This window comes from Anguilla rostrata, chromosome 17 (assembly GCF_018555375.3).
Source record: "Anguilla rostrata isolate EN2019 chromosome 17, ASM1855537v3, whole genome shotgun sequence".
In the NCBI taxonomy this organism is placed as follows: Eukaryota; Metazoa; Chordata; class Actinopteri; order Anguilliformes; family Anguillidae; genus Anguilla; species Anguilla rostrata.
Genome location: NC_057949.1, coordinates 10,627,425 through 10,651,542, shown reverse-complemented (window position 1 = coordinate 10,651,542; position 24,118 = coordinate 10,627,425). Strand labels below are relative to the sequence as shown.

The window sequence follows — 24,118 nt, the reverse complement described above, 5'->3', positions numbered from 1 at the left end:
CCTCATAAAACATTCTATACAGCATTCCCAATAATAATGCAAACCCAACATCGACCAAAAATCTGACGCTGCAGGACCGCGACCCCTGGCATGCGGTTCATGTAACCCAGCACGGCGGATGCTGCCTCACGCCACAGAGACTGCAGCGGCGGGCTGTCCACTTTCAGCCGAGCCGTCCCGCACCAGCCTGCAACCTCTGCAGGGGGCATGTTGGCGGTAGTATCTCGCCGGACCGGAGCAAGCGTAACGCTCTCTCTCCTCCTTTTGGGGATAGGATGGAGGTCAGGAGCTGTACGGTGGGGCTAGGGTGCCTGCTGAGATCCACCTACTGAGTTGCGCAGTTGCTACACTGGAGGATTGTTCCGCTGCAATAACCCAATCGACCAGTCGTGCAGCAAGAGTGGGAATAACCCACTGCTATTGGCCACCAAAACACTTCCTCCCTTAGTGACCCTGTGGTCAATTATGCATCAACAAGTGGGATCCATTGCTACAGTTTGCACTGGCATGGCCAGGATTCAGTCTGGAGTGTTAGTGTATCACTACACTAAGAACAAGGATACACTAAAATTTTGCCATTATTTGTCATTTGTTTCTGGCAAAAAAAAAAAAAAAAAAACTGGGAAAGTCACAGAACTGCCAAAAAATGGCAGAAATCAAGGAATCCCTGACACCCGTGACTTCTGAGACAAACGCCCAGCCTTATTTATTTATTTTAGCAGAGTGGACAGTCCACCTTTCTGCTTTTTGCATTACTCAGAAAGGGTCAGAGACAGGATCACAGCTCAGATGCCATGGCCAGGTATTGAATCCCCAAACCCCCCCCGCACCCCCTTCCCGCCCCCCCATGGTCTGAGAGTCGTCGGCAGCCCCACAACACCATTTAATCAGACGTGCCAGGCGGACCCCAAATTGTCCGTCTGTAGACCGACTCATAAATGCTCAGGGCCAGATTCACAAAGGAAGTATTCACAGCCGAAACACATTCGCTGTTATGACTTTTGAGGTCACACACACCAGCACGTTAACAACAGAAGACCAGTCCGCTCTAACCAAAAAAATGCAACGCTATTATTCGCAATTTTGCGGTAAGAGACTCCCATGAAAGAGTCAGAAACAATATTGCCTGCTTACATGCCTAGACTACAAGGTGCTACAGTAAGAAATTGATCCAGAGGAACTAGACACAAGGAGCAAGGTAACCATAAGAAAATATAATTATAGGTCAGGAAACAGAGGCAATGGTCAGCGAGGTACAGTGTGTAATGTTGCCATATTGCGGCATAGGAGTACAACACCAACAGTGAGGAGAATAATGTGGAGTGGCATCACAAATAGGATTGATTGTTCATTAAAAATGAACATCAGAAAAGATGCCGTGATGTTAGGCAGCGTTCAAAAGACAAACTCTCCTACAGCAGAATGAGGGCAGAAGACGGGCAGTAGTCCTGCTGAATATGAGCACCAATAGAATGTCAGGTGTCACAGTCCCTGCAAAATGACCGAGTGGTGGAAGTGGAAGGAATAGACACAGCTGAACATCTTATGAGGAAAAGCTGCAGATCATCTCTTTTTTTCTATACTCTATGCCGAACGCAGACGCACAACTAGAAAACTGTTAAATTCAGAACTGCGAGCTGGTGACAGATTGATAAACAGAAGTCCTGCATCATCCTTTCAATGAAACAATTTTCTTATCTGAAAATAAATGAAAAGTGATTAGTAGGAAGAAAAAAAAATGGAAATGCATCTAGCACCTCAAACGGTAAAAAATTCACTTCAACCGAAGCAACTGCAGACTGCTTATGTAGAATACTTTCTACTTAAAATGTCCAGAAATATTGAGAGCAGTTTCACCATAGCCAGCAGGGAATTTGGTTTTTGGGGCATGTGGCTCAACCTCATTTTTTATGACCTCCAGGAGCGAGATTACTGTGTGGCTGTCCAACCTGTATCGCTTCACTATTGGATTTTCCATTCACAGACAGATGTTCATTTTTGTAGTAGTAGTGGTAATACGAGTAATATTATATACGTAATAGTAGTATTATATTCAAAACCCTTTCTAAAACTGGTCTTTCATAAGAGCTATTGACATAGGCATTTATGAATGATATGAATGATTATGCAGTGCTCATAAAAGTGATATACATGAACATTTTTGTATTACTTATTAAAGATCAATCATAGAAAGTGAATTTCTATCGTCAGTCAGCCATTCTTGTCTGCAGTTAAGCTCATCTAATTTGAGTATTTCTGCCATACTCCCTCTTACCCTATTTGCATGGACCCAGAAATCTCCAGTTGCTATGCTGGTTTCATTTAGCCCGGAGCAGGGTGACCTTAAGCAGGCTTGACTAGTTGCACACAGAAAGGCTAAGTGAGAACAGCAGGGCAGCAGCTGTACTTCTATTATCTGGCTCGTTAGTGAGGCCTGGAAACTAGGCATAGCGCAGGATCTGGATTATAATTGGATAGATTTGACCACGGCGGACAATCGGTGTGCTTTCAAGGTGTTTGTTGGCTTGTCAGGAAACTCTGTTCTCAGCACAATTTTTGTGCTTGTGTTGAACTTTAAGATTTTTCCTAGTGCTTCCTAGTACACCTGGAAGACGAGAGGGAAGGGTCCCGCACAGTCATTTTAACCCTGCCCCCCACCTCAGGGCTCCTCCCCCTTCACAGACGACAAGTCAGGGTGTCAAGCATCAACACCATGGAACCCCCTTCCCCCCTCACCAGCCTCCGCCCCGCAAGGTGCGATAACAAACAGGTTGGAACGCAGAGAGCTGGAAGTGCATTCTGGGACAGGGACATGAGAAGTAAATTCTCCGTTGCCATGGTAATTTAAAAGCGTATGGGAAAAACAGCGCAAACGTGAAACCACAGCAGCAAATATCCCTCGGCTGTCGAAGCGTTCCAAGAAACACAAAGCCCAAACTGAGAGAGACAAAGCTAGAACAGGTAGAGATGGCCGAAGGTGTGGAGACATGCAGCATGCCAGGGTTTACACTGCAGAAATGATTACAGATAGATTCAGTCATGTTATACTCTCACACTTTAAATATTTACAGTATGACTCCATATATCCATGTATTTATTTTAGCAGAGGAGTACTGGGTGTTTCATACACACTCTACTACACACAGAGAGATTACAGACTACATTCTGTTTCAACAGGCAGGTCCGCATGGTTCGTTTGGATATTTACTGAAACAATTAAGCTTCATTGCCTTGCTCAAGGGTATAACAGCTGTGCCCCAACAGGGATTAAAACCAGCAACTTCTGAGTTACAAGCCCAATATAAAAACTGAACTAAATGGGGGGAAAAAAACCTATTGTGGTTTTTCTGTGGATTAGAAATGTAATAATAACAGGAGTTATAGCACACTAAGTGCAAGGTCAGGGTTGAACCGGGCTGTGTGATAGGACAGGAGCAGGTTCCTGATGGCATATCAGTGGAAAGATTAACGATGCTCTCTGAATAAGCCAATAATCTCATTTTCTTGTCACTTCTGCCCTTGACACATTTCAACGCAGAGGCTTCCCCAGAATGGATTCACAAAGACTTAATGTCCAAAGGCATTAAAGCCAAGATCCATGTGTCCAATCTGGGAGGGGGGGGGGGGAGGAGGCTGAGAGTTTGTGGGCGCCAGTATTATATGTTGTGCACTTGGGAAACTGGTGTGCTGTGTTCCTGGAAAGAGGCATCAATGGGAGAGTGGAGGGAACATTCATCAGCACGTACACATTGGTAAAAAAAAAAACACCCATAATATTTTATGGATTATGTAAAATAATTTTAAAAAGGATTGTTTTACAATCTACCATGTCTTTTCTCAGTATATTCATTTTCTCATTAATAGAATGTATTTTTACTTAATTTCTCTTATTGTATTCAAATAAAAATATGTCCTACAAGTGTGTATAGCAAGCTTCAAACCCTGAACCAACCATTAAAACACCACTGTGTAATTCAGAGAAACAAACATTTGTTAAGAATGTTAGATTTTGCTGCTTTAAGTGTATGGTCCTTAGAACGTTAGACTGTTAGGATACCGTTAGAATAGTCCTTTTCCAGTTTTACTAGTCCCAAGAGGGCCGTATGTGTTCCTAGGTTGGATTCATGCCAACTTCTGTACTGAATTACCTTAATTGCTTCACTCTTGTGATGTCATATTTCAGCGACGTTTCTCGCCAAGCTCGTGAACGACAGCTGAAGGCCGCTCACGTGTTTCTATGGGAACCATTTCTGAGCGCCAGCGGCGTGGCGTGCGCAGCCAGTCAGGGGCCCGGGGCCAGGCGTGAGCGCAGAAACCCGCTCGTGCTCCAGGCCTGTGGGAGCCCGGGGCCAGGCGTGAGCGCAGAAACCCGCGCGTGCTCCAGGCCTGTGGGAGCCCGGGGGCCAGGCGTGAGCGCAGAAACCCGCGCGTGCTCCAGGCCTGTGGGAGCCCGGGGCCAGGCGTGAGCGCAGAAACCCGCGCGTGCTCCAGGCCTGTGGGAGCCCGGGGGCCAGGCGTGAGCGCAGAAACCCGCGCGTGCTCCAGGCCTGTGGGAGCCCGGGGGCCCGCCCCTGAGGCCTTTTACATTCGGTGGCTTCCGCGGCTGTTCCCAGTTCTGCGGCATTACTGCCATTCCAGTCTAACGGGGACGGGTTTACGGGTTTTTGGGCTTTCCCCCCCTGGTTTTGGGCAGGTCCGCGGCGCGGGTTTCCCGGCCTGTTCGGCAGGAATGAGGCCCGGCCGGGCCGAGGAGCCGCGAGCGGCGTTTCCCAGAACGCTCCCGCGAGCGCCGCCGCGTTGCCAACCCGTCTCTCATCCCTCGTTCTCTTTCTCCACAGGGCGGAGAAAACCGAAGTGCTCAGCGAAGACCTGCTACAGGTGACAGTCCTTCCTTTGTGTGTTGATGTCATTTACCTGCCATAACCCCCCCACCCCCCACCCCCCCCCTAAATCCCTGGCTCTTGTTTCATTACTAAGCATTAGCCCGGAGTTTTCACATGAGCATCTCTCCTTCTCAAATTTCTAGATTATTCTCTTTTGTCACATACAAAAGTGAACCAGTCTAGACAGCAGTCGCTTGTCACGATGTGTTGTCACAAGGAAAAAATTCACCCCAATTAGGAATGGCCAGTCATATTTGAGTGCTGTCATACCCTCTGGCTCTTGAGGAGTTTCCCCTTGAACACGAATGATGCGTTTTGGGGGGGGGGGGGGTATTGGAGGGTTTGGTGGCTGCTATTGCTCCTCACAGGCATGGCAGAAACGCTGCTTTTAAGGTAGTCCTGCCTGTGTCCGTCTTGGCTTGTTATCTACCTACAGTCCAGAGAGTATCCAAGACCACAGGTCTGGGCCTGAACAACCCAAGGGCCTCGACCAGTGCCTCTCAAGCATAACCTGATACCTGATACCTGACGTGCATTCAACAGGCAGAATGTTCCTGAGAATACTTTCAGTTGTTTCTTTGTTACCGTTAAACAATTTCAAATAGAAAATTCTATTTTGTTAACCAATAATATTGATTTAATTGAGACAGATTCAATAATGAGAAGGAGAGCGATATTGGTTTTTTGAATTATAACAGTCAAATGATGGTCGACTGACTTGCGGTCTTGGCGTTGTTCCCTTTCAGACTGTTTGCTAACGTTAGCGAATATTTATAGCAAACGGGAGAATGTTTACGTATGCAAAGGTTCGCCTGGTTGAACGGATGACTGGTGTGGTCATAAATAAGAAGTGGAGGGACCCCCTTCCACAATACACTTCATTGTGTGCACACACCAGGCACACAAATGGAGCAATATTCCAACGAAGTACATTCTTTAAAGCACGATTATCACAACATGGATCTGGGATTCTGGATGATGGGTGAAGCACCGTTATTGTAAAGAAAGAAGATCTGCTTCGTTTACTGAAGGCTCGTGAGAGACGAGCTGAAATCCACAGCTTGAGTGGGGCCGCGGACTTTCTGCCTCTCCCACGTGCTTTGAGAGGCGTGTCGACGGTGGAGATATTCTGAGAATTTGGCCCCAGGCCACGGGGCCTCCATAGCTGTCATTCCTGGCGGGCCCAGGTAAACGCGCCCACCCTTGTTCGCCGCTCAAACTCGGGGGAGTTCACCGCAGCGGCAGACTGAAGCCCGGAACTGCATTGCCCCCAGAACCGGGGCAGTAGGGTGAGGGACGGGGCTCCTAACTATTTCCAGGTGCCACACTACTATACCTTAAAATCAGACACTTTACTCAGCAGATATCCAGCTGTGTGAATATACAGCATTTTTATTCACAATATAGTATGACCATATGTATACTATAAAAGCAATTTATGTTCTCCTGGATAAGACGAACCTTATTCTAAAAATAATAATAACAAAACTAAATAATAATTATAATAATAAATCTGCCGTTGTGGTCTGAGGGAGGGCCACTGCATAGTCAACCGCACAGCACCGTCAGACAGAAGCCGTCATCCTACTTCTGCTTCCCTGGAGACAGGAAGTGAGGCAGTTGCAGGCGACGTTCCAATGCATGTTCCCTGGAAAAAGGAAAATGGACTGGCTCTCTGAGCTCTTATGGCAGCCAATCAGAGCAGTTGTCAGAGGAAGGGGCGGAGCCGGGCTCAACGGGGGCTCTCCCCTTCACCTTGATCAGTGTTGGCAGCCACAGTCTGTGCCTCCTGCGGGCGGAGCTCCCGGTCTGACTGGCTGTTTTTTTCAAGCAGACAAGGGTGTGTATTGTTCCTGCGTTTTTGTCTTCCTGAACAACCCGCCCCCCCCCAGATCTGGCAGCTCATCCTTCTCTGACTTACTCCTCCCTCCCCTCCCTCCCCTCCCCCGTAACTAGGGGAATGCTGCCAAACCACAGACCCGGAAGACCAGGCTTTGGTCGCAAAGAGACCAATTCACACCTAGTTAACGCCTTTGATGATGAGATAATGCTTATACAGCATTAATGTATAAATTACATATACAGAGATTGGACAGACCTGCCTTGTTTCTTCAGAATACCCAGCACAATCAAATGAGTATCAGAAGTCCAGGGAAGCGCATCTTGGATGCAATAAATAGACAAAATATTGCAAAGCACTTCGGAGAGCATCATGGGAGATGAAGTCCCGTGATTCTTAAGTGTGTTTGATAAGGTCGAGACTATCAGGCACAGAAATATTCTATGGTGCTTTAGAGAGCTCAGTATCCAACTCCAGACATTAGAAGTCCAACCCCTTAGAAGTCAGGAACATGCCTCTTCCTCTGTAGTGCGTTTTGTACCTTTTTTTTATAGCTCTCATTGCTCCTTAATTTCCCAAATGCCAAAGTGAGACAGCTAGTCACTTACACTTAATCGATTAGAGCAGCCGGTTACACCGTTAATTAACTTCACCTGGTTAACTTGGTGTGCAGATCGAGCGGCGGCTGGAGACGGTGCGGCTGGTGGCCCACAATGCCCACAAGCGCCTGGTGGGCTGCCTGCAGGCCCACGGCGGCACAGACGGGGAGAAGAGACACGTGAGCCCCGCCGTCGCTGTCAGCAACGCTGCAAAACCACCGTTACGGCACTGTCACACCGCCGCAATATCACCACCGCCAAACACCGTAACAGCACTGTCACACCTCCGCAATATCACCACCGCCAAACACCGTAACAGCACTGTCACACCGCCGCAATATCACCACCGCCAAACACCGTAACAGCACTGTCACACCTCCGCAATATCACCACCGCCAAACACCGTAACAGCACTGTCACACCTCCGCAATATCACCACCGCCAAACACCGTAACAGCACTGTCACACCTCCGCAATATCACCACCGCCAAACACCGTAACAGCACTGTCACACCTCCGCAATATCACCACCGCCAAACACCGTAACAGCACTGTCACACCTCCGCAATATCACCACCGCCAAACACCGTAACAGCACTGTCACACCTCCGCAATATCACCACCGCAAACACCGTAACAGCACTGTCACACCTCCGCAATATCACCACCGCCAAACACCGTAACAGCACTGTCACACCTCCGCAATATCACCACCGCCAAACACCGTAACAGCACTGTCACACCTCCGCAATATCACCACCGCCAAACACCGTAACAGCACTGTCACACCTCCGCAATATCACCACCGCCAAACACCGTAACAGCACTGTCACACCTCCGCAATATCACCACCGCCAAACACCGTAACAGCACTGTCACACCTCCGCAATATCACCACCGCCAAACACCGTAACAGCACTGTCACACCTCCGCAATATCACCACCGCCAAACACCGTAACAGCACTGTCACACCTCCGCAATATCACCACCGCCAAACACCGTAACAGCACTGTCACACCTCCGCAATATCACCACCGCCAAACACCGTAACAGCACTGTCACACCGCCGCAATATCACCACCGCCAAACACCGTAACAGCACTGTTATATCAATACGTCACTGTTAAATTACCATAACCTCACAAAACACTGTAACGTCACCAGCAAACATTGCATCACCATCACTGAAGCAGGGAACTCTGACCAGCTACCACAGGAGTTAATCATTACCTCATAATTATTACACTGCATGTATAATTAGAGACAAATATGCAGCCTTCCGCAAGTCTAATAGTTGATCATGTCTCATGTTCTCCTACAGAAAAAACTGCCCCTGACGGCCCTGTCACAGGCCATGCAGGAGGGGGGCAATCAGCTGGGAGAAGAGTCCCTGATTGGGTGAGTCTACTGCCAGTCAAACTGTGCCAGCAGGCTGACTGGTCTCCAGTATGAGGACGAGGGGAGCGTGTGTCACTGTTATAATAAACTGCTGGTGTGTGTGTTACAGTAAAATGATGATGCATTTGTGTGTCACAGTAAGATGATGGAGAGTTGCGGAGAGGCAGAGAACAGCTTGGCCAGCGTACTGATACAGCATGAGGTTCAGATAGAGAGAGACATCCTGGACCCCCTCAACCAGCTGGCAGAGGTGAGTTCACCTGTACACACACCTGCACATTCATATATACTGGTATACTCACACACAGACAAAGAACACACACCAATATTGAATTTAAACCTATAAATGTCTCTACACTCACACACTCCTGTACGCACACCAGCACACTCCCACACTGCTTCTGCTCAAAGGGACTATCACCTAACTGTATGTACTTATGCATTGAACCAAACCTGTTTCATGTTCTTCTAAATTGAAAATCCCAATGATATTCGTAGGCCCACCCTGTTAAGTGACAGTAACCCCACCCCCTGACATAGCTGTTCCCCACCCTCCTCAGGTGGAAATACCCAACATTCAGAAACAGAGGAAACAGCTGGCCAAGCACGTACTGGACTACGACTCTGCCAAAAACAGGTGAGCTACTGTCTGTTCATGCGCCCATGAAAAAAGAAAACAACAAACTTGATGCTAATGTACAGATTACACATAAGGGCTATTTATATATTTTCAATGAAATTTCTCTCTGAATGAAAATTACTCAGAAGAATATTCATTTAAATAAACATACATGCATGTGGTACGGGCTCCAGGTATTTTCAGATATCCAAGTCAGCGATCTCGTCAGGAACTAACCCGGCTCTGACTGCCAAGGTGGACGCTCTGAAGGAGGAGATGGATGATGCCTTGAACAAAGTGGAGATATGCAAGGTGTGCTCCTGTCTGTCTGTCTGCAAAAGGGTGTCTCCTGTCTGTCTGTCTGCAAGAACGTATCTCCTGTCTGTCTATTTGTCTGTCTGTCTGTAAGGTATTTGCGTGCGTGAGTGTGCGTGGGTGTGTATGCGCGGGGGGGGGGCGCTGATCACTGGCCTACTAATTCACTATTTTTCTTGTGTTCCGCTCGTCCTCTGTTTCCTGACAGAGAGGTTACGGAGAGGTGCCACATTAATTTATGAAGCATTGTGAAAAGTGGTATTATACACATGTACAACCTATGGAGGCATAATGTCGCTGTACAAGGTGCTTCTGAGTCAACGGAAGTGTGTTTTCCTGCTTTGGACCATGAGCCCCGTGGTAATACCAGCCATTGTAAAGTCAACAGAAACTCCTGTAAATGTCTAAGTTTGCTTTGTTGTACACACGTCGTACAAAACTGACTGGGCCAATCAAAAACGTACACTAGACTGAAATAATACCCCAGAACCCCAGGAAGGGAATCCTTTGTGGATCTGGGTAGTCAATAGCACGTGTAACATGATCCAAACTGTTTCTCCCCTGTGCAGGACCAGCTGTCTGCAGATCTGTATAATTTCTTCTCTAAGGAGGGGGAGTACGCCGGCTATTTCCTTACGGTGAGTACAGCCCATCCAGGCCCAGCAGCCAAGAGCAGTGCTGGAATCTGCGTCTGGTAAATATTTAGAAACTCTGACAGCAGTTGTATACAGCGCTAGATATTAATTACGGTTTTCCTGATCCTGCTCCTTTTTTTTTCTGTGCTGGGAGAAAGTTTACATCCAGTCACGTCTACGCTTGTTTTTTCCTCAACTTAAGACATGTACATAGGCATTTTACTTGGTTTACATGATTTACATATGCCTTTTACGTGGTTCTATGGCTTACATAGGCATTTTACTTGTTTACATAAACGCCTAAAGGAATTTTACTTTTTGCTTTTTCAGTTTCTATCAAAACATGCTCAGCCAAAGCTGGATTTAATTGTATAATAATCATTCAACATTAAAACATGTGAAACACTGCTTAAATTGGCTTCTGAAAGCCAAGGAGATGAGCACTGAGGTTAGCTTGAATACAGGACCTTGGTGGCTTGTGTTAGTCTTGTCATCCCAGAATGAGTTTAGGGCCATTCTCTCTGCTGTTGCCCTGCAGACTAACATAAACTCTCCTCTCTCTCTCTATCTCTCCCTCCCTCTCCCTCCCTCCCTCCCTCCCTCTCCCTCTCCCTCCCTCCCCCCCTCCCTCTCCCTCCCTCCCCCCCTCTCTCTCTCTCTCACAGTTACTGGAGGCTCAGGCAGATTACCACAGGAGATCTCTCACCACTTTAGAGAGCCTCTTACCCAACATAAAAGCACAGCAAGGTAGGATTGCTCTCTTCTTCTCCGTCCTCCAATCCTCTCTCCTCTTTTTTTTACCATGTTAACTTTTAATACAGGCTCAGATAGGGCTTAAATCATCATTCACCTTCATAATTAAGCATACTGAGCAAGTGCAGATATTAGCCCTGCACAAGACTTGCTGTAAAGGACACTGTTTGTCAAAGCTGGCTGTAGACTTTGAGGTAGGACAGAGTCTCCTCCCACCGCGGTTGTGGAGGCAGGCGCTTACCCAAGGCGGATCCATAATGGCGAGTTTCGCCCTGCGCAGAGTCTTGGATGGAGAAGCCGGCGTTTGGCACTCACCTGGACGAGCACCTGAAGCGCAGCAACCGGGAGATCGCCCTGCCCATCGAGGCCTGCGTCATGATGCTGCTGGAGACCGGCATGAAGGAGGAGGTACCGTCAGGGTCACGACCTCCCCCCCCCCCGGTGACCCCGCAACATCTGTTTACCCCTGACACTGAAAAGAGAGAGCACAGGGTGTTACCATGGGGATATGGCTTGCTTAAGCACATACACATCCCATACGCACACATGCAAGCAACACAGAAAAAGACTGTATATACCAACAGATATAAACACAAGCATGCATGTGTTAAACATGCCTGCCCACACACATACTGTACACCCGCACACCCACACACCCACGCATACACACACACACTGGTCTGTTTTGAAGAGTTTCCTTTCCTGTTAAGTTCAGTTTTACTGGCCAGCCTGGATAAGCACTCCCAGAGAGCAGAAACGGCTCCTTATCACACTGTTGCCTTCTCAGGCCATGAGGCCTTCTCTCTCTCTCTGAACTATCAGCAGCTAGCTTTAGCTTATCCTTTAGCGTAGCTATCTCACTGGAACTGGAAATGAATTTTAAATATTCAGAGAATGATGATGCAGTGAGTGTTTGTAAATAAGCCCAGGGGAAAGCTTTTATCTCAAAAACAAGAATATTCCCCAAACTCAACAACACGTACGCAAGAGCCATCTTGTATCGCACAGTTCAGCTACCGCTAAGACAGTCGTATTCTCTCTTGCCCTTAGAATGCTACAGGGCATGCTGGGTTTTATTTTAACTTTAAAATCAACAACTAATTTGGACCCAAAGAAACCAGATGAGTGTCATCCGAAAAGGCCCGGTATGGGTGCTGGTTGATGCTGTAGCCCAGTTCTGTAATGTCTTATCCAGCTAATCAAGGTGCTGACTGAAGAGCAGGGTGAGTTGAGTGAGGGGTTTAGCGGCAGGCTACAAAAATAAGGCTGGCTGCCACTCCGGCCCTTCAAAGGCTCCAGATGCACCCTGCGCTAGATCGTCTGCAGCCTGCAGCAGGAAGTGGTTTCCCCTGTGCTTTCCGAAGCGTCTCATGGTGACACATGGCACCACAGCGAGGTGCGAGAGCGAGAGACGCAGGTGTGTTTCTGCGGTCACCCTGAACCAGCGCTGAGCCACAGCGCGACCGCACGGCCACCGCTTCTCCTTTTCTGAAACCGGCCCAGGGCGAGGCTTTGATTGGCTGCAGGCCAGCCTCCTCAGATTGCTGCAGTACCAGTGACACCAAGCACCTGCTTCCCTCTCTGGGGTTTCTGTATTGCTGTATTACTCAGCCGAGGTCTGGTTATGAGGTGTGATCTGCATCTCGATTAGCCACGCTGCAGCGCTCTTACTGAACTCAGTGCGACTGGCTGATGTTTTACCCAGTGAGGTTAAAGAGCACCAAAAACCTTTTTTTCTCTCATGAAAAAGGATATGTTTTGTCTCACAGTCATACCAGTTATCACACAATGAGCATTTAACTGAAATTACATTTAGATTCTTTCTGAAAAAGAAAAATCAGTGGGTTATTTATAAAAAAGGATTTAGTTGGACACAAGGCACTTTCCCTGGGTTTGACTCCCTCATAGGGCAGTCCCAGGACCCCTTTCATGTGGTCATGTGAAACCAAAGTTTCCTGAACCTCATTATAGCTGGAGCTACCGTATGATGTCAATGCTGACTTGCTTGAATCAACTTAAATCGATCAGATGTTCTTTTCTCCCCACAGTTCAAATCTGCAAGCCGCCCATAATATATTATTGCAACATCAGCCACTCATTATACAAATGTTGAAGTCAGACATTCAAATTTGAGGTGTCTAATTGAATATTCATAATGTGACCCAGGGCGATACCGGTGCCAATGGAAATTGAGTCCTTTGGCATGGAAATCCATAAACCTGAGCTGGTTACTGTCGCCTGATTGTCTTGTCACTGCTGTGGGGTGAATTGTTAGAGGGGTGCGGCTCTGACCCTACTGTCTGTGTGACAGGGGCTGTTCCGAATCGCTGCGGGAGCCTCCAAGCTGAAGAAGCTGAAGGCGGCGCTGGACTGCTCCACCTCCCAGCTGGAGGAGTTCTACTCCGACCCCCACGCTGTAGCTGGTACGGCCCGTTTCCTTGCAACCCGACGGAAAAGGTTTCCTAAAGTGTCTGGATGTCTGACTGCACATTACACTTTGATAACTGTCTATTTAAGAAGGCCTCATAGAATCACTGTCAGAGCACTTCATCTGTTTCTTATGTTAACATTAATATTTCAACATCTGCTGACCTCAGTATTCAATTTATACATTTATACAGTCTTCTGGCAACATTCATAAAGTGGGGGTAGAATGTGGGTATCAATGAATGAGTAATTTTGTAGTCATACAGACACAATTGCTGAAAGTGACACCAGTGGAAGGGAGGGTTTGGGTCAGCTGGGGTGACGCAGTCTCATTGTGTACTTACGACCCCTGCTGGTGAACTGATGAGCTGCACATGACGCGTCTTCCTCAGATCCGGGTCTGTGTGAGCCCGAATGGATTGCGCCAATGGCTGATAGCCCTGCGGGGGCAGCGCACAATTAGCTTTGCGTCACCCAAGTGATATATCAGTTGGCGGGTGCACATTGCTTCAGTGATCCCTGTTGGCCATCCAGGCGCCCGGGGGTTGCCCTCTGAGCACACGTATGATTGGGTCTCCTCCTCTGTCCCCTGCTCGTGCGCAGCTTGTGGCTGCAGTGTGAAAAAAAGCAGCTGGCTGGCACTGCATCTTTCAGAGGAGAACCGCGAGTCGTCTTTACTCTCCCAAGTCGGCAGCAGAGGGCACACATGAGCACGCTTGTACATGTTTGCCAACTGGACATTCCAAATTTGGGTGGGACTGGAGACAGAGCCAAATTTAAAATAAAATAAAAAAAGATGATAAATACGATTTGGCATTCAAAAACAGGGAAAGCATTTAAACAAATTTGTAACTTTACAATAAATTTGTGACAAGTGGTTGGAGCTTGCTTAGTGCAACCAGGAAGGACCCTTGCTCAGTAGTGCTCTCTGCAAACAGTGTTCAGTAGTCACAGATTTGATGGACAAAAATGTTCAGCTTCATGTCCTTAACATTGACACAGACTGTTTGCTCTTTACTGTTGGAGACGAAACGTTCCAATTTGCTATATCTTTTGAATATTCATTAAGGAGGGGACCAATGACAGTACTGTGGAAATGCATATTCAGGCTATTGGCATGTAGACTGAATAATAGAGACCAGAAGCAGAGATGACGTGAGAACAAAAGACCTGAAAACCAGCCAGTCTAAAGAATCTAGTCAAACAGCCCCCCCCCCCTCCCCCAACCAGTGACTGTAGCATCAATTTGACTACGAAAGCACTCGATCCACAAAATACTCATTATTCATCTACAATGTTTTGCATTAAACATTATCTTTAATGCTAAGTTGTAATGTTTTATGGATAATTTTCTGATATTATAGGGCTTTGTTTAAATGTGTCATATAGGTTTGTATGATCAGGTAGATGGTGACAGTGGAGAATGTCTCTCTCCAAGTTTAAGGATTGTTGCACCTGTTGTTAAATATGCAGTTTTAAGAGTGAAATCTCAGGTTCTCATCTGTTACCTGTTTACCCTGCTCAGGCGCTCTGAAGTCATACCTGAGAGAGCTACCTGAACCCCTCATGTCTTTCCAGCTCTACGATGATTGGACACAGGCAGCAAGGTAAGACCAAATCAACAGCCCGAATAAAAATAAAAAAACGGATGCAACATTCTCCGTCTGAAATCGGCTTCTAAGGAGATCAGCGGCTACATGTTCAAAGCTACATGTTCATGCGTCAACTTAGTACTCGTGTCAAGAGACATTTCAGTATAATTATTATAGGTGTTATATTGCAGTTAGGCAGAAACTTCATAATTTGACTCCCAGTTGAGCCTGACCAGGCTAATTTCTCCTCTTTTCCACAGTGTGTCGGACCCCGACAAACGAATGCAGGCTCTGTGGGTGACTTGCGACAAACTGCCAAAGAACAACAAGGCTAACTTCAGGTGAGCTCCCACTAGCTAGTGGAACATGGGTAACTGCTCTCCAACCACCCCACACCCCCCCCCCCCCCCACTCACCCCAGGTTCACGTGCAGTCTGTAACAGCCCTTTCCCTTTTACCTTCTCTGCAGGTATCTGGTGAAGTTCCTGGCCAAGCTGGCCCAGGACAGCGATGTAAACAAGATGTCCCCCAGTAACATCGCCATCGTCCTGGGGCCCAATCTGCTGTGGGCCAAAGCCGAGGGGTGAGATGGCCACCGCAGAGACCGTGGGATGGGGCTGCAGCGATTATGTCTGAGGGGAGAGAATAGAAAGAGAAACCTAGGGAAAGTGTTTGGTTGGACATCAAGTATACAGGCTTCAGTGCTGTAATTGGTTAATACTTGGTAACATCCAACCAAGAAGCAGGATTCAATACTTAAACACCATTTGTAGGATATAAAGAATTGACCACTTGTGTTATCTTCCAGTTCGATGTCTCTCTCACTCGTTTCTCTCACTCTCTGACGATCCCTTTCCTTGCATGTCCCCCTTCTCCCCCTCATCCCTCTCGCACTTTCTCTCTCTCCTCAGCAATCTAGCAGAGTTAGCAGCTGCTACCTCAGTCCATGCAGTCGCCATCATAGAGCCCATCATCCAGCACGCTGAATGGTTCTTCCCAGGAGGTATTCTTTCTCTCTCCGGTTATCAGTTGTGAAGAGCAAGAGACACCTCTCCCCCATAATACTACTCCCTCTTGTTGTATTGGTGGAATTTCTTTCTATTAGCTTTGATACTGAAGACTGTGAAGACATCTAGTGCACAGCTTTCTTCTTTTAAGCTTGTTTTGGTAAAGGCTTGGTATGCCCGAGAGTTTAATTTATTAATTTTTGTTTTTACATTTTCTACATGTAACTGAAAATTCATGTTATGCCTTAACTAGACATCGAAGTGATGAGATCTTAGTTTAGCTCAGAGTAACTGCACTGAAGAATCAGAATTTGGATGGAATCACTCAGAGTAGTTCCACCAAATGCCACAGTGAGGAACATGGGCACCTGTCTCCACACAGACATCGACTTCAACGTGTCGGGCATGTTTGCCCTGCCGACGGTGGCTGGCGGTGACTATGACTCGGGCACCCTGGAGAGGCGGCGGCCTGGCAGCATGGAGAACGACAGTCGGAAAGACAGGTACCCATCATGCCACGGGACATTCTGCCAACCGATTACCTTACCAAAATACTGCATCACGCGTTACGTGGATAATGCCTCCTCTCTCCCAGGGTCTCCATGCATTCCCCAGTGTCTCAGACCCTACAATATCTCCTTGTGTCTATGCCCATCCTTATGCCTCCTTTGCTTACCGCTGGTCTACTTAATCAATTGGATGCATGTCCCATATCATGCTCTAATAGACACACAGACACTGTTGCATTTTCCCAGCAGACACTGCTGTAAAAAACACTCTCCAGGAAGTGTGTGATGCTGCTGCACCCAATGTCACAACCCGTCTGTATAAGATATAACGCATTACCTGGTCCTGTTTCCTATATAATTGAGTGACATTTACTTGGGCATCGCTGCTTCACTACTGTTCTAAATTTGGATGCCAGCAATTTACAGTGCCTTGAAAAAGGATTCTGCCTCCTTCCTGATTTCCTCTATCATTGCCTATTTGTCACACTGAATGGTTTCAGATCTTTAGACAAAATGTAGTATTAGAACACAGAGTAAACACAAGACACATTTCTAAGTCATTTCATTTATCGAACACCAGCACTGAGTGACGGTGAAATTTCACTCTGCAGCACCCACCGTGACCACTTCACCACACCCCCATCTCAGCGGAACGGGGGTCCGGGCACGGCTGGCATGCCAGCGGGCGGGTCCCGCAGCGGCAGCCCCCACATGGCGCGCAGAGGTGAGGGCCGCACACGAAACGCGCGATCGGAGCCGCATTGCATTGAATCCTGTACTTTGCTGTTTGCTTAGCCTTACCCTCCTTTGTTATCTGCCACTATGAAGGTACAAAGAAGCCTGCCCCTGCCCCGCCCAAACCGGCCAACCCCCCTCCAGTGCAGCCTGGCCCTCAGGCGCCTACGTCGTCCGGGGCGACCACGCCCGCGGACCCACACCCCAAACTGACCTCCCGGCACTCCCAGTCCAGTCAGAGCGGATCGCCGCACCCGGGCGCCGTCCGCCGCCACTCCAGCACCCTGACGCCCCTCCAAGCGCCCAACCACCCGCCCCCGCAGCCGCCGCCCCAGATAGCCCCGCCTCCCCTGCTCAAGGGCTCCGGCCAGGCGGCGGTGACTGAGTCAGGGGCGGACCAGTCCCCTCCCAGAACCCCCAGCCCCCCGGACACCCCTCCACCCCCGACGGATCCCTCCGAAATGAACCCCTACGCCCTGCCCTTCTCTTTCCAAACCGGCTCGCTGCCTCGTCCAAAGCCTGTGCCGAGACCGCGGCACCGCCCCGGTGTGCCTCCGCCCCCCCAGCCCCCCACCCACGCCGGTGACGGCGCCAACGACCTCAAAATCTTCACCGGTAAGAGACCCGACCTTACCTGGCTCCCCCCCTTTTTCTGTCTCCATGTGCTCCACCCCTCGCTGCGTCTCACCCCGGGTTCTTTCCCACGTCTGCTCGGTCCTCGCTTGACCCAGACATCGATCGAGGTCCGCCCTCTTTAAGGGCGTTCCAACTCGTTAAATCTTCCTTGGGAGAGCGAGGAGGCTCCCGGAGGATGCTTCAGCAAGGGAACGAGAGTGCAGAAAGTCTTGTTCTATAATAATCCACCTCTCCACATCTGCCATGTCTGTAATTGACATCGCTTCAGATTGATGCTCGACTGAGCGAGGACGTTGAATTTGCCCAATACTGTGCCTCGATTCCTCCATCCTTGTATTTCATCCTTGCACCTCTTCCTCGCGTCCTCCATTGGGTGAAGCTAAGGAGTGAGGAAAGGTCACGAGGAAGAGATGCAAGGTGTGAATGAACCCCATCTCATTCACTCTCACTGCTCCCACAGTCTCTATGTTCTCAGCTTGTATCCAAGTGTCCTGCTCATCTCACCCTTCTCTCACGGCCTCCCTGCATCACACAATCTCTGTCTCTGTCTCAGCCTCCCTCCGTCTCTCCCTAGTCTCATGTTGTCATCTCATTTCTCACCCATGCCTCACCCTTTGTTTAACCCCATTACCTTGGGTCCCAGTCTCATATATATTTTTGACCTTTCGGTTCTGTTCTTGTCGCGTTCAACATTCTGCGGACCACGTTAGTTCTCACGCAGCCCGTGTCATCGCGCGTTAACTCCTGTATGAACGCAGCAGCCTGTTCATTTCCTGCACTGATGGCTTTGTGTGGTAATGCTTCCACAGGTTGAGGATCGTTCTGTGTGAAAGGTTTGTAAACAGCAATTCAATCTGCTCCTCCTACTCTCAGCTTTTATTCTGTACATTTGTCATTGTAGTGCGGTTTGCCTGCTTTCGGCATTTACCTGCTGGTTTCATGGTTGTTCTCACTCGACTCAAACAGCAAACGGGAAAGTGAAGCTGCATGAAACCCAGAGTGGGTGGAGCCATCTCACCTGCCTAGCAGTCTTGACCAATCAGTGTTCTTCAAAGCAGGGTAGAGTCACATGCCTTTGCTTGACAGCAGATGGAAGCTCCACCCATCAGGGGTAAAATGAAGCATCACTATTCCCTCACTCCTCATCTTTAACTAATACAGTGGTTTTCAACCCTGGTCCTGGAGAGCCACTGTGTATGCAGGTTTTCATTACAACCAATCTCTTAATGATCTTGAGAATTTGAAGTTCCATAATTTTGTGCATAATCAGATTTTTTTCCTCCTTCACATTTCCAATCCCCATCAAGAGGGTAAAACATCCCTGATTAGACAAAAAAAAAACCAACTAACAGTCCTTCAGGAATTACAATTAAGGTTGGAGTGAAAACCGGGATACACACAGGTACTCCAGGACCGAGTTTGAGAACCGCCGATCGAAACCATGACGGCAGCACACTCCCCTGCTAGCTACCGCAAATCACTCGTACAAGCTACACTCCACCAGGAAGAGGAATCAATCCCTTGCGCGCAGTAAACGCAGTTAGTGGATTTTACGGCTCAGTTCAGCTGAACCCCGTTGCGGTTGGTAACCTGGTCAGGAGTGTGTTTGTGCGGAGTCATTTGCAGGCCCCACCGTGCCTGCGCACATCCCCACGGCATTCTGCTCTCTCCCGTGAAAGCGTCGATTGTACCGCCGCGTTCGACATCGCTCAGGCATGACGGGTATGCGGCAGAACGCGTTCTCTTTTTTAGTTGCCGCATGGCTAGGTCTGAACGTAGTAACCTTCCTTCTTCCTGTGGCTCCAAAATGTCAACAGGTGCACATGACTTTGGTTTCACATTTAGAGTTTTTAAATATTTAAAAATATATATTTTTTTCTGGTATAATTTTTTATATACACCAGAGACATATGTACTGACTGAGGAAGTATAGCATCTCTGTGACTGTAGTTTGGTTTTGAACATGATATTCAGTATTACAGTACTACAGTCTGACCTGACAGGAAGACAATGGTGAAAAAGAGGAGGCGTGCTATTGGCTTGCTGCCCTCTGGCTTCATGTTTACTCACTGAGTGTGTGGGACAAGTTTCAGCCTGCTGATTATTTTAATTAGAAGCAAATGATCACAATTCTGCCTGTCCTCCATTTCGGTTCGTAACATTGGTTTCTGGTGCGACATTACAGTTTATAATGTTCAAGTGACCACTCTTTTATGAAGAATTTTTTTTTGGTTGAAAAATCCAGTAATATGCACATGTACAACCTCTGGAGGCATAATGTCACCGTACACGGTGCTTTGGAGTCAACTGAAGTCTATTTTCTTATTTTAGATCCCCTGAAACCCTAATACCAGCCGTTTTAAAGTCAACAGCTCATCAGAAAGTTCTGTGAATATGTAAATATCCATCATTGTACACAAAACAGACTATGACAGTCAAAAACATGCACTGAAACTGAAATAATACCAAAAAGTGAATCCTTTACGATGTATTCGCCTGTGTATGTAACTGCATGTGTGGGTGTGGGGGTGTACGTGGCAGCGCTAACCCTGGGTGCTAAAATTGCTAAGATGTGTTAGCGTAGAAATGTGGTGCTGTCAGTAGCCCTCGCTAGCTTCGTTAGCCCTCATTACCTGCTGTAAGTGCCTGCCTTCGTGAAAGCGACTGCTCCAAACACCCCAGGATAGGGTCGTGTGTGTGGGGTGATACCTGTTGGTTTGGGCATAACTGCTTCCAGCTAACCAGGCTATGTGCTGTAACCTTGTGAGTGTGTTTTAAGGTGGAGGTTACTATATAACAATGAGCAAATTAAGATAATTTATTAGTGTTGGATGTAAGACTTAGTTAAGTGCTGGATAAGCCTTTTAGCGACACAACAGGCTGACCAACAGGAAGTCTGTTATGTTGTATTTTACCTTTATTTGTCCAGGTAGGTGAACTGAGAACTGACCTGTTCTTTTATGCTGTGACCTACTTTGATTCCTCGCATACAGCAAATGACAGTCTTAGTTAACCTAAGGTTGTCTTAGTTAACCTAAGGTTGAGGTAAATTGAGGTAAAAATGCAAGTGGTGTAGAGGAAGCTGAAAGCTGAACTCACAGGCCGATGTGCTGAGGCAGCAGTGGGCTGGCAGACAGGAACAGGAAGTGTGTGACTGAGGTCTGACGGCTCTCTCCTTCCTGCTTTGTGTAGATTCGGGCGTGGCTTTTAAAGGGCTGAGCCGCGCCTTTGTCCCGGTGGTCGCCGTGGAGCCACTGACTAGGGGGACCCCAGGCCCCGAACCCACGCTTTCTCCCCCTCTGGACCCCGCGTTTGACTCAGAGAGCACCGCCTTGTGAGACAGGACGCGCCCCCCAGTGCCAACCCTCATCTCTCTCTGGACGAACGGAAACCCTAAAACCCCAAAGTCCCAATACCGCACCCTCTTTTACCCCACACTCTTTCAAACGCACACCCTTTTCATCCCCGTCCAGCTTTTCCACCCAGTCAAGCCCTAAAACCACCCCAAAAAATCCTCAAACAACTCACTGTCCCCGCCAATATCTCCCTCTTTCCTAAACGCACCTCCTTCACCTCAGCCTCTAGCCGTCTCACCCGAATTCCACTCCCCCTGTTGTCGAAACCCACCATCCCATGCCACTGCGACCACTGGGGTTACTGGAGGACATCAACCCTTGGCCTGGCGGTGACTGTAAACCATTCCACAGTGCGGTCAACTCTGGCCAGTTGACCGCACCAGGACCGCTGAGGACCAAAGCAGATAACTCTGAAGGCTTTTGGGGGAAAAGAAAAAAAAAACATTTTAAAATTCACTGTGCTTCTAATCGAGTTTCTGGTGATGGGAATATCCTTTCCTCTTTTTAAAAAAAAATGAAACATTCAAAACTTTTATATAAATGATATTTAAAGAACATGTATTTGCTGTAAGCCTGGGAGAGAAAAGGTTAGAATGAAACTGAAAAAGAATAATTTTAAAAAAGCATATTGCTGTTGGTGTGGCATAGCAGGGATACTGCGGGATCTCAGTTTCCGCGTGCCGTACCGGTGCTCAGAGGAGCCTGGGAATGCTGGTCCTCCGCTCTGTCTTTACGCTCACCTGTACACTCACCTGCATTCTTTCTGCAATATGAGCATGTTATTGACGTACGTGACTCCAGCATCATATGATTGTGGGCACCCACAGGTAACTGCCTTGGAATTATTTTACAATCTACTTAGAAAAGAGCCCTAAAAATATGGCTGCTACATTTGGATTTCTAAGGACTCTTAACTTATCTCCTTCCCAACCAATACTGCAGCCTGTTCCCATGGATATAGCAGGGGACTGAAATTAAAATAAGTCTCCTTTACTCAGAGAGATAGAACTAAAAATATCATTTATTTTTATATCTGTACGGTCACATCAAAGAACTGACAATCAGGTGTTCCGTTCAGGTGCATATCTCTCTCCTCTCCTGCATTATTTATTAAAAGCACCAACTGGTTAAACATCTTTCATTTTGGAATACTGTTTGAAATCGTCTCTCAGAAAGGGTCATTATGATTACCATTATTGCTAAAGATAATTTTGGAACATTTTAGTTATTTTTATATGACAAGGTCCACTGGTTTGAACTTACATTTGAAGCTACAATGTATGTTTTTATCATGGTTGTTTCTGTTCTGAGTGCAAACTTCCTTTCACTCTCCCACGAGTACAACTTACTATTGTAGGTGAAATCATGGGGGGAATATCGTAAGACGTAATGGAAAACATACTAGTAAAACTTTTCCTGATAACATTTCCCGTTCATCAGCTGTCAAATTTGTAACAACGTGCAAAAAAATGTCACTTGCTCACTTATTTTTTCCTCTTTGCATTCAGAAGTTATTGGCAAAATGCCACATCGGTTTGACTGAATGTCTGCTTTATCTTCGACATAAAGTAACATAGCGAAAGGCTGTTTCTCTGGTCGTTTTCGGAAATCCACAGTCCCGTTGTGCACTCTACACTGTTACCGTGCGGCAGAATGCGTGGTGCCGATGGCTAAATCCTCGACACTTCACACAACCACGCTGTGCTGGCTGCGCTGTATTGGTTGTGCATTTAGTTACTGTGACGACAATCGTATACACTCTAAAAAAGGATGTGTTAATATCCAACATACTTTTGTGTTACTTTCAACACATTTTGTGTCAATTACTATTTGTGTTACAAATATACATGTTACAAAGGGAGACTTTTAAACACAGACTGTGTTGAAAGTTACACAAAATGTGTTGTCTTTGACTAGACATGGATGTGTGTTAAAAAATGACATTGTGTGCTGTTTTTAACACGTCCGTTTTGTGAGTATATTTTTAAGTCTGTGCCTTTTCCATGTGGTTTAAGTGAACTTCCAAATTCACCAACTTGCCTTTGTCTGCATAGCTTGGGAAGGTTAACTTTTGGATGTGCGATCTTCCATGCTGCATATGAATCTCAGCTAACATTTTATTCAACATACAGTAAATGTATGCATTTGAAAATAAAGTGTACATTTTTTGTTTATATGCTCCCGTCTCAAAATAAAAAAATGTAAGGGGGAAAAATGTTGCGCTGTTTAATGTCTTGCCAGACACAAATTGTTTTTCTGAATTTAAATTCTTGCCTTATCCAGAAGCAGTGTTTTTTTTGACTGTGTAATCAATAAAGTGTTTTTATTCTGTCTGTAAACAGGGAAGAAAGAACTGTAAAAGCTATTTGAACTGGCAAAAAACGCAACTTCATCCACAACACGTAGTCAAGCTCTACTGGGCAGGCTTAGGTTGCTCATAACGTACTTCTCACTTTATTAAAAAAAATACAATCACTATAATTTAGCAAATATACTTTTAATATGATTCTGCTATAAAATGTAATGTAATATAAAATGTTATAAAATTTAATGAACAGTAAAGATTTAGCAATGTACTGACTTAAGCTTTTTAGCATTTGCTTTGATTTTATACCCATTTTAATGGGGTAGTAACCTACTGTAGCAGCTGCCAGTTCTTGACAATGGGCTAAATTGTGAACCCTGCTATCCTCTGTCCCATCTAATCAGTCCAGGTCAACCCAACCACATTTTATCACAATCCACGAGATCCCATTCCTCCTTTTAAGCAGTCACACTGCGGCTAGTGCTTTTCCAAAGTCACTAGCCACTCA

The 24,118-nt window shown here is 47.0% G+C and overlaps 1 protein-coding gene across 3 annotated transcripts in view; it reads left to right on the top strand.

Annotated features, from left to right (window-relative positions):
- The window catches only part of arhgap17b (Rho GTPase activating protein 17b), a 28,651-nt gene extending 4,761 nt beyond the window's left edge, over window positions 1-23,890 (top strand). Inside the window, exons 2-20 of one of the 3 annotated variants that reach the window (XM_064316229.1) lie at window positions 4,839-4,878; window positions 7,397-7,501; window positions 8,645-8,721; window positions 8,860-8,971; window positions 9,282-9,358; window positions 9,535-9,652; window positions 10,225-10,293; window positions 10,956-11,037; window positions 11,324-11,451; window positions 13,355-13,466; window positions 14,996-15,077; window positions 15,323-15,403; window positions 15,532-15,645; window positions 15,974-16,065; window positions 16,452-16,572; window positions 17,190-17,302; window positions 17,407-17,928; window positions 18,759-18,782; window positions 21,142-21,280. In XM_064316229.1, the coding sequence (XP_064172299.1) occupies window positions 4,839-4,878; window positions 7,397-7,501; window positions 8,645-8,721; window positions 8,860-8,971; window positions 9,282-9,358; window positions 9,535-9,652; window positions 10,225-10,293; window positions 10,956-11,037; window positions 11,324-11,451; window positions 13,355-13,466; window positions 14,996-15,077; window positions 15,323-15,403; window positions 15,532-15,645; window positions 15,974-16,065; window positions 16,452-16,572; window positions 17,190-17,302; window positions 17,407-17,928; window positions 18,759-18,763 (2,050 nt within the window). In that variant the 3' untranslated portion in view covers window positions 18,764-18,782; window positions 21,142-21,280. Of the gene's footprint in view, window positions 1-4,838; window positions 4,879-7,396; window positions 7,502-8,644; window positions 8,722-8,859; window positions 8,972-9,281; window positions 9,359-9,534; window positions 9,653-10,224; window positions 10,294-10,955; window positions 11,038-11,323; window positions 11,452-13,354; window positions 13,467-14,995; window positions 15,078-15,322; window positions 15,404-15,531; window positions 15,646-15,973; window positions 16,066-16,451; window positions 16,573-17,189; window positions 17,303-17,406; window positions 18,783-21,141 lie in introns of all 3 variants that reach the window. The other 2 variants (XR_010326883.1, XM_064316228.1) reach the window with 2 other exon arrangements.
- Window positions 23,891-24,118: the final 228 nt, after the last annotated feature.